Here is a 15,037-nt window from a genome sequence, read left to right as displayed (position 1 = left end):
TTTCAACCAGGTGGCGAAGGGGGCGAGGGGAGGGGGGGGGGGTTGACGAGGTCTCGTCCCGCGAAGGCCAGATAGGGGCTGACATCCTCCGGCCCCACACTCGTCACGCTCCCACATAAAACTGTGTCACTGCTTTCAACTCATCGCTGCCAAGAAGAGACTGACGTGATAACACCGACAGTAAATGGGGCCCATTTTTTTTTGCCCCATATGCAAACACATTGGGAGATATTTGGGGCCCAGTGTCTTGCTGAAGGACATTTTGGCATATAGACAAACTCCAACCCTACTATATACCGTCAACCCGACATGGTCCGACTGTTAAAAATTACCTTCAATCTACATAGGGGGTATTACTTTTGTTAATATTGACATCCTTAAAGAATAGCGTTATCGGCCGGAAAGCATTGAACATAATGCCCGTTGGTATTTATTGGGAGACTTTTGATTCAAATGTACATGAAGTTGCATAAAGACTCATGCAAAAGACTTTATTACAACCCAGTCAGCCCTGTGTGTACAGTACAGTGTCAGAGAGAGTGTGAGACTAAAACCATCAACCGTTTTCACTTAAAGAGGACCTATTATGCTTTTGTGCTTCTTCCCTTTCCTTTAGTGTTTTATATAGCCTTTTGTGAAAGTAAAAATTCTGTAAAGTTACAAAGCCCACAGGAACACTGCTCCTGAACTGCCTGAAATGCATTGCTTGAAGTCCTGCCTTTTTTCTTCAGTAACATGGTGATGTCACTAAGTAACAAATTTGCATTATATCTTGCTAGTAGTGATGCTGGTGGTGAGTGAGGCTCAGGTTTTTTTTAACCTGCACCCACCCGACCTGTTATGAAAGCCAATCCACACCGCCCGACCCACAAAAATATGCGTAAATCAACCACCTGAACCCGACCTGACCCACAGACCACCAACTTTATGCATTATACTAGCACATAAAATGTCCTGACTGACATCTGAGACAAGGACAGAGACAAGCAGACTTGCGTTGTGTGTGATACATGAAATGACCATGACTTCTTGACAGCGCATTACTCTCTTTCAAACACACACACACCAGCCGTGCCACCACCACGGCTGGTGTGTGTGTTTGAGAGAGAGGAAACGAAGGTGGACTATTGCACCAATGTTTCTGTTAGTTATTAATAACTTACTCGGAATGCTTCTTTGTCACTCTTTGACCCGCAATATTTTCTAATATGTGGGTCGACCCGTGCATCACTACAGCCTAGTGGCTAGTTTGGCACGACCTCAAACAAAGCTAGTTAGAGCGGAGCTGGAGTGGAGTCTGAAGAGTTTGGTTCGGTTGACCAATCACAACAGAGAGGGCCAGCTGACCAATCAGATCAGACCGGGCTTTTTGGGAGGGGCAGAGCAGCTGGTATGAGAAAAATAAGACGTTTTTTGAACATTGAAGCATGTAAACATATTCTAGTAGAAACCTAAAAAACAAGCGTGCACATAAATTAAGCATAATAGGTCAACTTTAATATCACGACGATGAAAATCGAGAACTTGTTTCAGTGTCACGCGACAATGTCCGTGTTTCATAAAACCAGCTGATAGACAGCCACTAATTTGGTGAAAGGAGCATCCATCATGTTATGAAACCCTGCTCCGCCCGCCGCCGGAGCCCAGAGAAGAAGCTTGGAAATCCTCAGTAATGAGCGTCGGCCAAAAACAACTGCTGGAAAAGAAACAGACACGGCTCATTGCCCTTATAAAGACAAAGGGTAAGAGGGTGCAATGTGTAACACAATCCTATACATTTAGAGCACATATAGGCACCAGTGATATATATGCACGGACGCACAACATCTTAATGTGGGCTGGGGTCCAGTTCTAACACTGCAGCCCTCAAGGGGTCTTTAGACACGACTCATACGGCGTCCAGCTCTTTACCAAGGGGCCACCGAAAGGGCTCTAGGGTATAACTGTTTCTCACGCCAGCACTTCTCAGCCAGTTAAAAATGACTCCTGCCAACACACACACACACACACACACGCACACACACAGAATGTGACCATGGTCCCAAGTGGTTTCTTTTGAATATAGGAGGTCGTTGATTACCAAGAGATGCAGAGGCCACGGCAGGTCAGAGTGCTCTCAGATGTCCGTTTGACATTGACTTGTCAATAACAGAAACATGTCCCTTGTCTCTCCAGAATGTGTGCAATTAAAATCCAAATAAAACTACAGATATCAAACATATATGCTACTTCAAATCACAGCATAATGTCTGTAGAAATGCCACTAAAGGTCTGTGTGTTTCTGATGACGTGTCGCTATGTTAGAAATGCTGACAAAAGCTACAAAACCTGACACACTGCCACGAGCTGTTGCTCACTGTAAACTAAATACTTGCATGGAGCCATCTGCTTCCAGAGGTGACAGGCAAGTATTCTTGTGTCAACACTTACAAGCAGTTTGGTTTTGGTTACACAATACTGGTAACATGAGAAAGCCTGTGATCAACAGTCGTAAAGATTTTGTTACACCTTGTCTTAAAATATAAAGAGACACATTATTACATTTGCATAGGAGGTCCTGACCCTTGGTTAGAAACCACTGGTTAAACCTAAAGGTCCCTTAGGTGTTGTTTACAACCCAGGTACTCTGAATCTGAGTGTCCCAAATCCCAAATGTAAATTCACGAAGCTCACCTCCACACTCTCGTTGACCTCTATTCCCCCGTCATTGTCGTCGTCCAGCTGTTTGTGGATGTGCCGCAGCGCCTCCAGACTGAAGCGGTCGTCGTCGCCCATGCATGGCGGCATCACTATGAGACAGGGGTCTACAGGGGGAACAAAAAAAAAGCTCAGGTCAGAGATGAAGGGTCTGGTTAAGGCGAACAGTGTGTACCAGCCCACTTAAAATGAGCTTTAGCACAGATGTTAATCCAGAATACCATGACCGTGATGAACTACACATTTGGTACACAGATGACATGCTTCAAATACCTTTGAATATTTCTCACCGAAGCTTCGAAGCCACAAAAAAGTGTTTTTTTGGGTCAGCCCTAGAGTTTACATTCTAAGTGACAGAGAGCAAAAGATAATGAGGCATCCACTGTAGTAAAATGAGGTTGTTTTTGCAAAGATAGTCGAAGTTTTGTCGCATAAATATATTTGATGACTCAAGAAAATCGTTTATTTTTTCTTTAAGTGTAAGCTGACATGTTAAAATCTTTTTTTAAGGCAGCAGCCTTATTGGCATTAATTCAATAGAAATTGGTTTTAATGACATCTGAATGCTGAGTGTCTTGAATAGGGGTGGGGATCATCAGAGCCCCACGGTACGATATTATCACGATACATACGTCTCGATATGATCTTGTTGCAATTTTAAACATTTTGCGATATGCTGAGTATTGAAATAAGATATATTGCGATTTATTAGATGTAATAAGATAGTTTTCACTCTGTTTTCATTCACATACTGTATCTTGAGGTCAGAGGTCAAGGGACCCTTTTGAAAATGACCATGCCAGTTTTTCCTCTTCCAAAATTTAGCGCAACATTGGGGCGTTACTTAGCGTTCTTCCCGACAAGCCAGCATGACATGGTTGGTAACAAACGATTCCGTAGGTTTTTATAGTTTCATATAATATCAGTAGCTTCACTCTAGCTTTAAGACTGAGCTCGCTATAACCTCTGAAATACAGAATAGTAACTGTCGGATTGTTAAGAGGTTAATAGTTTATAAAAAAGATAGATATTTGATGTCTGTGTATCTATCGTATCGATTTTTCTCCAACCCCTAGTATTGAATAGTCACTTTGAGCTGCAGCTTGTAGAGTGATTTGCTGACAGGTTACAAAACAGTAGCAGCAAAAAGAAACATCTTAAAAGAATATTAAGACGCTGGTGTCCCTCACATAATTTCCAAGGAGAACAGTGGAGGACTCGTTTTCCTTCTCTGTGCACCCCTTAACAGGCAATTTGTGCTTACAACCCACATCCAAGGGGCTTACCACACCTGCCCTCCAAGCTTTTATTAAAACACATGCCACTTTCTTGTGTGATTTGGACAAAGGAGTTTGTAAGTACTGCTGTAGCACCAAGTCAAGTGCTTAAAACAAATTCACCGTCTAATATCTTGCTGCACTTGAACCTGAAATTTGTAAATACACCGCTTTGCTGTGCGTCTGATAAAAGTGATCCCAGTTGTGGCCCTTATCTCTAATATCTCAAATGCTGACGTCAACACATGAAGCATCTTCTCATAGCAGCTGCTGGAATCTCTCTGGTGTGCTGTTGTCATTCCTGCTGCGTCCCCAGGCATCCCCCCCTTGTTTTCATTCAGTCCCCCCTCACGTCCCACTTGGGGAAATGAGCCCATTACGTCCAGCCTTCCGAGCCATGGACAGTTTGAGCTGGCCGGCTGCCAAACTGTCTCAATGGAGCCACAAAACACACAGACAGATCTGAACAGCCACAGAAACTCATACACACACACAAAGATACACAACTTCAAAACCACATTTTAAAAAGATTTAAGTCACAATCACATCGCTCCATAAACTGCAACACAAAATGACAGAATCTATTTCTTAAACCGATAACCGCATGTTTAATTTCAATCCAAGTAGTGCCAAGGCCTCGTCCAAGCCCAACACATAATGATGCTCCCTGTTTGGCAACAGTTTCAGACCAAAAACAAAGCCACACAGCACCGGAGGGAGACACAACAACACCCAAACACATGGATCAAGCACTGGCAATGAGTTGTGTTTGTCTACCAGAGGAGCTATTTGGATGATAGAAAAGCCACCAGAAAACAACAACAAAAATGCAAACAAGGGACAATTAGAAAATCAAATCATGTTGTAGTGTCAAAAATGATTTTGGATGCACAAAATCAAAATGTTTTTTTCATTTAGGCAAACTACTTCAAATGCTCCATTCATTTTCTGAATGCTCAAAAAGACAAATGTTCAAATAATGTAATACCGTTAAAGCATGAGTTCAAAAGTTGACATTTTAAAAGGGAATTACACTTTTCGCTTTCTTGCCGAGAGTTAAATGAGAAGATTGATACCACTCTTCTAGGTTACTCGCCTCCTGGTTCTAGCTCCATACTTAACACACAGACACAAGTCTGTATGTATAGCAAACTGTTTTTATATTTGAAAAGCACATTATAAAATACACAAAGAAAGCTGCATATAAGTCATAACTATTTTGGATGCATGTAAAAAAAAAAGTGTATCCATAAGCATGTACAGTGTAGTGTGGTGACCATGTGGCATTTTGTGTGGGTTTTTGATGTAGGATCTGTTTACTGAAACAAGACTTGACACGTTAGTTATAGAGTTGCCACTTGGCAATCCGCGGGAGAAGCAAAAGGAGACATCTGATTGGACGCATGCCCGGGCTAAGTTTGGATGAGAGGACACTGGGGAGGATGTGCATGTCGAATGAAGAAACCAGCGTTGGCAAAGGGCTGCACCTGGACCGAGCCTCACGTCGATACAGTGCCAGAGGTTGGATAACACAGTGATCATTTGTTTTTGTGTAAACAGATACAGTAGGCTGAGTGAAGCGTGTGAAACCACAGCGGCTTTAAAATCTCCACCTGTTAACATGATGATGTGGCGGCTCTGAACTGAATATTCTACTTGTGTTTTCACTAAGCTGCTGCGATTAGAAAAATCACCAGCCACTTCCTGGTATGATCACATTGTGTGCACCAATCAAGAATCTGCCTGTTTGAGCTCTACCAAACTGGCTGGTGTATAAGCACACATACCGTAATTCCTCTGAACACTGTGCACTACAAAAATAGTGAAACAACAATTCATCATTTAATCGACCGGTTGTCCACTGTTAAGTTAATCGACAACTATTTTGATAATCGATTCATTTGTTTGAGTGTTTTTTTAAGAAAAAAAAAATAAAAAATTCTCTGATTCCAGCTTCTTAAATGTGAATATTTTCTGGTTTCTTTACTCCTCTGTGACACTAAACTGAATATCTTTGAGTTGTGGACAAAACAAAACATTTGAGGACGTCATCTTGGGCTTTGGGAAACGACATTTTTCACCATTTTCAGACATTTTATAGACCAAACAACTAATCCATGAATCGAGAAAATAATAAACAGATTATTCGACAATGAAAATAATCATTATTTGCAGCCCTAATTTAATTTTCAACTTCCCTCTTTAAGCTTACCACACAAGATGACAATGCGTATCTATCTATCTATCAGTGACAGGAAAGATTATCAACACAATAAGGCTCTTTCTCAGATCAGCCTGAGGCTGCATTCACACCAAATCAGGAGATGTGTGCAATTATGGTACCGTGCCCAACGCCGCAACCCAAACTCAACTACCCACATTCAAATTAATGGAAGGTCGACTGACGTTTTCACCGCAACGCCTGATTTGGTGTGAATCACGGATTGTATTTAGGAAGTGGACCTAGTTGCCGTGACGTCACCCTTTAGTTTGTGGACTGCTGTTTTGAAGCCTCGAGTTTGGCCATTTGGCCGTCTCCCTCTTGGAACACTGAATAAGACATTTTAAGGAAACGAAAATGTTACAATTAACTTTCGTGAACTGAAAACACACTGTGGAAGGGTTAAAGACCCAGACCGGACAACGCCGTGGCAGCGACCTGTCAATCACAAGGTAGCCACGCCCTAAAGCATCCCCTGCTTTATGGTCTATCTGACTCTAAATGGGACCATAATTTACTAAATGAACATCATGCTGTATTGAAGAAGACTTGAAACTAGCGATTGAGACCATAAACTCATCTTTACTGAGAAGAAGTAGGGTCATTTTCTCATAGACTTCTTCATTGGCTTCACTTTCAGACCCTGGAGTTGCCCACTGGTGTGAATGCAGCCTTATTTGAGTCGTGTCCGTCTGTCTCTACTCAAAAAGCATCTGATGCTTGAGAGCGAGTTAGATAATGCATTTGCTTAGCTTGCCAGTGCATTTTACATAGCCTTGTTGTTTGCATAGTATGCATATCCATTTGTTTGGTTATTTAAATAGGCACACAATACAAATACTTCACTATGTTTTACATACACACACACAAACACACACACAGATGGCTGCACATTGAATCCCACTTTTTAACTTTCTTTGTTTTGCAGAGACATCAGAATTGATAACGGCGTACTTTCACAAACAACTTTCTGCGATGTTGATCTTCTTCTTATTGTCATTTCTTTCTATACTGGTGGCCTAAATCTGTTCTGCATGCGTGCAGAACCCTTCATGAACCGTCCTTATCTTTTGAAGCTTATAGAGGAAAAGATAATTCTGAGATAAAAGAAAGAAAACAAACGCTGTCATTCACTGACAGTATTTAGGCTGGGCCACCCACTGTGCAATTCAGAAATATGACAGCACAAGCCTTTCCTTCTCCAGGTGTCCTATTTTTGAGTACGTTTAGGGAGAGTTGCGAGCCCTGCGATGAGGAACCATGCGACAGGAAGTGGCCATCGGTGACCCCGAGCATTCCAGGGGGACGCACGCAAAATCAAAACATCCGGGAGAAGCGCTCCCAAAAGATGACAAAATTGGAAAGCACTGGGTTATTTTTAACCCATCAGGCTCCCAGTTGTCAGGATGTAAAAGCTCAACAATGGCAGAGGTCTCCCTCGCACTAACACACACACACACAGCATGCAAACGCAAGAAGGAAAGCAGTCATACAATAATTCACTTTGCCATAACTCACAAATGCGTGCGAGCTGTCACAGAGGGCGGCAGGTTTGGTTCAAAAGAATCTGATAACAAAAGCATTTAGCTGTCAGCCGCTGCCTTTAAAGTGAATCCCAACACTTCAAAATAGTTTTTTTTTTGGCACAATATATGCATGTCATTAAGAAGGTTCTATCTTTATTTTCACAAAAGAGCCGTTAAGTAGGTGACAGGAGAAGCAGACAGCGAGGAAATGTGTGTCTGATGTGTTAACGGCGACTTTTTGGGGGACGTCCTTGAACCGGATCCCTTGAGACACATGGACATCATGTTTATGCAGCTGAATCGATGCAGCAGGCCCCGGCTCGCTAACCCCACTGCATTCTGGGTGTGTTGAAAAAATGTTGGAGAACTCGGCGTCTTCGCAAAGGGGTTGTCAGATAAACGTTTTCTCATGCAGGTTTGATGTGGTAATGTGATAGAAGTGACAGTATGGGAGTAAAATTTGTTTTTATGCACGCCAATTCTCACATGTGCTCTTGTTCAACTCTGATCAGCGGTATGACAGGAAAGGACTGGATTTTCTATTAACTTTTAAGTATTTCTCGGTGCCATAGACCTACATTAAAAACACATTATTTTTCTCACATGAGCCAAACAGTTTATTCTGAGTCGATCACACATACACCGTTCTACTTCTGTTAATACTCAGTAAAGTACTGCGCCAAATGTGTATTAATGAGCAGCTGTAAATAGTTCCCAACATGTGCAATATCGACTCCAGTTTGAGTGAAGTTCAGAGGTGGGACCAAGTCATTGTTTTGCAAGTCACAAGTAAGTCTCAAGTCTTTGCACTCAAGTCCCAAGTCAAGTCCCAAGCAGGGATGCACCGATACCAGATCGGATATCGGGCCGGTACTGACTCAAATAGCTGGATCGGGTATTGATGACAATGAGGCAGATCTATTTAATTGAATTCTATATTTATATACTATATACATTATATACTGGAATTTGAATTCCTGAAGTTTTGACCAATTTGTTGCTGCATTAAAAAGGTTTACACTTAATTGTAATTCCTGTTAATTTTGAAGTTGTTTGTGTACAATTTATTATTCTAATAATTAATAATCAGGAAATTTGTATCTATGTATTTATTTGTTACATTTAGTGAGGCATACAGCTTATTAATTAAACACTAGTATCGGATCGGTACTCGGTATCGGCCGATACCCAAAGCCCAGGTATCGGTATCGCTGTTGCTTTGCTTATAAAGCTTTGCTTAATTGCTTTGCTTATCGCGATATATTGAATCGTAAACCCTGTCTCACGATATGTATCATATCGACAGATTTTTGCCAATACACAGCCCTACTGGTGTTTAAGTCCAAGTGGAGTTGCAAGTCTTTTTTTTATTTTGTCAAGTCGAATCTAGAGTCCAAGTCATGTGACTCGAGTCCACACCTCTGGTAACGTTTGTTAAACACTACAGTGCCCAGTTACATCTTCAATAGGAATGAATAGGCTTGTGACTGAGTGCCACCGGCGGGGTGGAGAAGTTGTAAAGTATTGAGAGATTTCTTGATGATAAAAATATCAAGACTACAAACAGATATAAGATAAAAAAGAAAGATTGTTAAGTGCAGCCTGAAAACACAAAGCTGTGCAGCTGCTTGGTCCCGTAGAAGAAGCCAGGATCAGAGCTCCAGCAGTGTAGCGCATAGAGGCTTCATATCAACCCCCCCCCCCCCGTAGCCTAAAGACTGAGCTCTCCACCTGGGAGGAGAAGGAGACACATCCCCTCTCCCCCCACACCTCACGTCAAACCCGATCTTGGGTGAGGAGCCAGATTCAGTGTAAGACTATCCGGGCGGTGGGTGTGGGCAGAGGCGATGTGGAATTAAGATGGCAGGATATGATGGGCTTGACATGCGACTCTGGGGAGCCGAGGGGCCTCGTCTTACCCGCACTGCTCAAGATGTCTCCGTGTCCTCAGCTATTTCCTGCTCTCACACGGACACGCACATTGTCTCCCTCTCTCTCTCTCTCTCTCTCTCTCTCTCTCGAGTACAGACACAGATGTCATGTCAAAGACATACACACACACCTTGCGCACACATACAGCGTCACACTCTCAAGTGTCTAAGGTCGTGGCAGTACAGGTGGCGGACAGACTCAACGAGCAGACCAGGATGAAGTAATGCGGAAGCAGACTGGAGAACATGTCAGCAAACACTCTCCACATGCTAAAACAGGTGAGAGTGAGCTCACTCGTTTCACCTCTTCGTATTTCAGCCGCCTGACGGCGACCACATCTCAGATACTCTCAGACAAGCTGCTAGTAGCCGACTGGGGTCAAACAGTATTGTCTTTAGTCAGGGGGTTTGCCTTGTAAATCAATTAAATACACTTGAAAAAGCCACATCAGATGCTTATGTGAGTGATACGTTACTCAAAACTGCCTTATATCTAATGCATACACACAACAATCATATAAAGCTTACATTCAGTTCAGTGTTAGGAGTTAATTGGCCTGCTACAGCATGTATGTAGTCTCAACATTTCACTTAGACTGCAAGAATCTGACATGACAACCACAGCCGAGCAAGAAGTTAGTCAACTTTCCTGGGCTGTGTCCAGTATAGCGATTTTATTTGAGTGTCTGAATTCTCTCTGTGAAATTGCACCACATAGTGCAGTCAAAAATTCCTTTTTTCAAACTGTTCCACAATATGAGGCCTCTCATTTTATAGGCACCAAAATTACTTTAAAAAAATCCTTTTTCACAAGTGTCCAAAATCTTAATTTACAGCTCACTAAAGAGTAAACTATTGAGTGTTTTTTTCTTTTTTAGGAATAAGTGAATGTGTGAGTAATTTCGGCCTTAATGCCTCAACAAATTACCAAGACACTGAAGACAGTAAAAAGATCATGTGTCACCCACATGTAGGGCCTTACAATGACAAAATCGCGGTATTATGTTTTGTGATAATGTATTGATTCTCCAAAATGCTATTGATTTTTAATTAACCTCTGAAAAATCTGCCAGCCCGCCGGCAAGCCTGTTTGCTATTCAGAGGTTGTAGTGGGCAAAATCTTAAAGCTAGAGTGAAGGTACTGGTATCATATGTAACTAGAAAACCTAATGAATCCATTGGTACAACATGTCGTACTAGCTTGTCGCAAAGGAGGTTAAATAAAAAAGTTACCCAGGAAAAACTGGCATGGCCATTTGGAAGGGGTCCCTTGACCTCTGACCTCAAGATATGATAGATGAATGCAGATTCCACAGGGTAGGTAAGCTGGCAAGAAACTCAGACAAGAAACTAGAGCTGCAACAATTAATCAATTAGTTGCCGACTATTAAATTAATTGCCAACTACTTTGATAATTGATTAATTGGTTTGAGTCATTTTTTTTTAAGAGAAAAGGCTTCTTAAATGTGAATATTTTCTGGTTTCTTTACTCCTCTATGACAGTAAACTGAATATCTTTGAGCTGTGGACAAAACAAGACGAAGCTTAGGATCAATTTCACCTTTAAACATCCTGGGAAACATTTTTCAATTATTGTGATAAGATGCCAAACGGACAGCAGAAGAATGAAAAAAAAAATCATACTTGACTCGCGTAAAATTTGTGAGTTTTAAGACAGCCAAACTGTATATCGGAAAACGATATTTCTAGTGTAGTTTTCCTACAGTCTGCACATACTAAAATCTTTCCATTACTCTCTACATTAATATGTTAATATGTGGTAACTATTCAGTCAATTAACAATATAGGTCAGCTGGACACTGATAAGAGTGTTAAACTATTAATCTCTGAATAAAAATGGTCTTTTATCTTATTGTTTTGTGCGGGCAAGTCAGAGGTCAAAGTCAGCTACAGAACTGGGGACTGCTGCCTTGCTCAGGGACACTTCAGCATTGCAGCCACTCGTCCTTGAACCTTCTTCTTCTTCTGGTCTCATGATTCACTTCATGACCCCTCTGCCCTGATGTAACAACAGAGGCTACAAGACCTCCTGCTCGGATGTCAAACAGTATATTACCACACTGTGTCAGCCATGTCAGCAGTTCATTAGATCCACTGTCAGCGTGCCAAACTCCTATCAGCTTTCACGCATTTATGGTGTATGCACTTACCATATGGATGATAAGTGAGATGTTAAGTACATTCTTATAAAATTCCGTATAAAGATTTTATTGATGCTATCAGCAGCCTTGAGTTAAGTTACAACTTTTGCTCCAGGGACATGTCTGACCCCGTCTCCGTGATTAATTAAGTCATATGTCTTGTAATAAATAAAGCTAAAAATCCTAATTGCATTGCATTCAATACACCAATTAGATTCTCCAAATTGTGTGAAAGTGTAGGGGGGAGGGGGAGGAATGCGATGCCAATGTGTACCAGACTTGTGCCCTGTAACCAGCGCCCATATGGCAGCGTCATAAATCAAGCTGACGGGTCAGTATTAAAGGCAAGTAAATAAAGCTTCTGGAGAGTCTACCATTTCAGCTCATCAGCAGCCATTAATAAGACACAAATATCATTAGCCGCCTACAAATGCCACCAGCTAGAGCAGAGAGTTAAGAGAGAGAGAGAGAGGGAGCTGGTTAGTTTGAAGAGGAAGAAACAAGATACAGAAAGTGTTTGTATGTTACTCTCGGTTTGCACAAGCTGTTAAAATGGACGCGTACGTTTAAAAACTGACCTCTTTCACTTCGGTTTGTTATTCAACGGAGTGACACGAGGTGGCTTTAGTGAAGTTGGACAGCAGGAGGGAAAGAATCTGACAGCAAACGTCAAAAAAAAAAAAATCAAACAAGTGATTTTTCCGTCTTAATACACTTGCAAAAAAGAAAACAATATTTATTTACCAGGCTTTGGCTTGTTGTTATGTTTGAGCTCCTGCTATGCTGACAGGTGAGCTTTCTGACTCCCCAGGGTGCCCTAGGGCATGTCAGAAGAATGTGTACTTGCAAAATCATCAACTAGCAAACACACGAAGCAGTTCCGACACACAAACACATAATTACCGCAAAACTTTTTTTACACAACATGCGTCGATTAGTCGAATCTCTCAAGTCCCATTTGCCAGCCAAAACAAAGTGTTGCAAAACCCACACACACACACACACACTAAGCTGCATGTGTGTCCATGCTCCAGACATTCAACATGTCTCAACTAAACCTGATCCACCCTGAACTGTATTATGTTATGAACATAATTTGCTGCATGTGAATGGATTATGCAAACAATAGAGGTGGAGGCGCAGCTGGATCAGTTCCGGCAACTGAAGTTAAGCAATGCGACTACTGTGGATTTTCAGTGTGTGAATAAAAGGTCGGACTCCACGGCTCTCCAAGGCCTGAATGCATTTTGAGTATGTTAGAGGTACCATGTAGAGTTTGGGACAAAGACTACATTTACATGCACAAAATAATCTGTTTTTTGCCCTTATTCTGAAAAAAAACAATATTCCTACTAAGCTGTTTACATGGCTAATGAAAATTAATATTCCACTAATATTCCCGTTTACATGCAGCTGTGCATATTCCGTGCATACCGTGCGAAAACAGCCTCCCTCTTTCATTCCTTCAACCACCTTCTTGAAAAGGTCGGCGTTGTGATATATGTGCATAATCCAAAAACCTGTTGATATCCAATAACAACTAGGGCTGTCAAAGTTCACGCGATAATAACGCAAATCAATTTAACGCCACTAATTTCTTTAACGCATTAACGCAATCAATCTTTCGGCGGTTGTAGTGGGCTCATGTCGCGAAGGTTAAATAACGTTCCAAAACTTGCGCTAAATTTTGGCAAGGGAAAAACTGTCATGGCCATTTTCAAAGGGGTCCCCTTGACCTCTGACCTCAAGATATGTGAATGTAAATGGGTTCTATGGGTACCCACGAGTCTCCCCTTTACAGACATGCCCACTTTATGATAATCACATACAGTTTTGGGTCAATTCATAGTCAAGTCAGCACACTGACACACTGACAGCTGTTGTTGCCTGTTGGGCTGCAGTTTGCCATGTTATGACTTGAGCATATTTTTTATGCTAAATGCAGTACCCGTGTACCTAATAAGGCCTAATTCAAAATATCCAAACGGAAAAATGCTGTTTACATGACCCCTATCAAATTCGGAATATTGTCATATTCGGAACAATAGTGGAATATTAGTGTGCATGTAAACATAGTCAATGTCTTTACGAGTGGTAAAGAGAACCTTTGTTTGTTTAGAAAGAAAAACCTCTACAGGGCACCTTTAAGTTTGCACTGCATCTGCCCTAAACGGATAAAACCCTTCCCTCTCTTTGTGCCAAGTCATTTCCACTGAAACAGGGTATCCCTTAACCATCTAAACCACCTTAATGGGCATCAGTAATCCTCTGCTTAGGCCACAGCTTAAAATGAAGGGTGGGACAACTAGAGCAAAACGTGTGGAGGCCCACTAAGTCTGATCTAAAAACTTCCAGAAAAGGAGACGCTCCTTGCGCCCGGGCGTCCCAGGAATGTTTCAATAACAGCACCAAACACGAGATGTGTGATGTGCGATGTGTGATGTATGCGGCTGGCCCGGGGATGAAAAAGCAGGAGGAGAGAGGATGAAAAGACAAGCGCTCTTTTAATTAGCTCGCTCTGCCTCCGACAAGCTCCTCTGGATATAAGGTTAATGGATTGAACGTCTATGGAAAGCGAGACAGGGAGCAGCGGGCTGAGATCACATGCTAGACTTTAACAATGAACAATGAAAAGCATGATGAGCGCTCAACATGCATTGGCCATGTAGTAATGGGATCCAATGTTCTTGCATAACTCGTGAACATCGGTGATTACAGGGCAAAATAAATGATTTTTAGTCCAAATCATTCAAGTGTACGGATGACGCAGCCTGGATATCCCCGACTGGGATTAAGTGTTCCTCATCTGTGTCATGGCCTCGAGACAAGAAAGCTGAGGGTTAAGACTTTCCCACCGGACTTCTGAGAAGCATCTCTTTTAGGGTTTGGTACCCCATGTTCCCTGACCTTGTCACAAATTGGTTAAACAAATAACAGAAGGGAAATAGTAACACCAAATGGAAACCAGATGTGCCTGGAAGCAACTAATAGCTGTATTCATTTGAATCTTGAAAGATGAAATTTAAAAACAGCTGAATTTATAGAATTGAAATATTTTACTTTGAAAAGCAACTTAATTTGATTTATGTTGTTTGAATTCCCCCTTTTGAACATTTCCAGTAAGCAATTTCCCTAGTCAAATTCTGACCTATAAGACAAGCAAAAAACAAAACAGGTTGTTCACATGGATTGGATACAACAAAATACAAGATGAAAAATTCTA

At 41.7% G+C, this 15,037-nt stretch overlaps 1 protein-coding gene across 4 annotated transcripts in view; it reads right to left on the bottom strand.

Moving 5' to 3' along the window:
- The window catches only part of stim2b (stromal interaction molecule 2b), a 52,458-nt gene that overhangs the window by 24,113 nt on the left and 13,308 nt on the right, over positions 1 to 15,037 (bottom strand). For 3 of the 4 annotated variants that reach the window (XM_037758582.1, XM_037758580.1, XM_037758581.1), the window contains one exon: positions 2,674 to 2,804. In XM_037758582.1, the coding sequence (XP_037614510.1) occupies positions 2,674 to 2,804 (131 nt within the window). Of the gene's footprint in view, positions 1 to 2,673; positions 2,805 to 12,392; positions 12,471 to 15,037 lie in introns of all 4 variants that reach the window. The other variant, XM_037758583.1, reaches the window with a different exon arrangement.

The sequence above is a fragment of the Sebastes umbrosus genome, chromosome 22, assembly GCF_015220745.1.
Source record: "Sebastes umbrosus isolate fSebUmb1 chromosome 22, fSebUmb1.pri, whole genome shotgun sequence".
Taxonomy (NCBI): domain Eukaryota; kingdom Metazoa; phylum Chordata; class Actinopteri; order Perciformes; family Sebastidae; genus Sebastes; species Sebastes umbrosus.
Note: the sequence above shows the minus strand (reverse complement) of the source record. Positions and strands in the feature narration are given on the sequence as shown.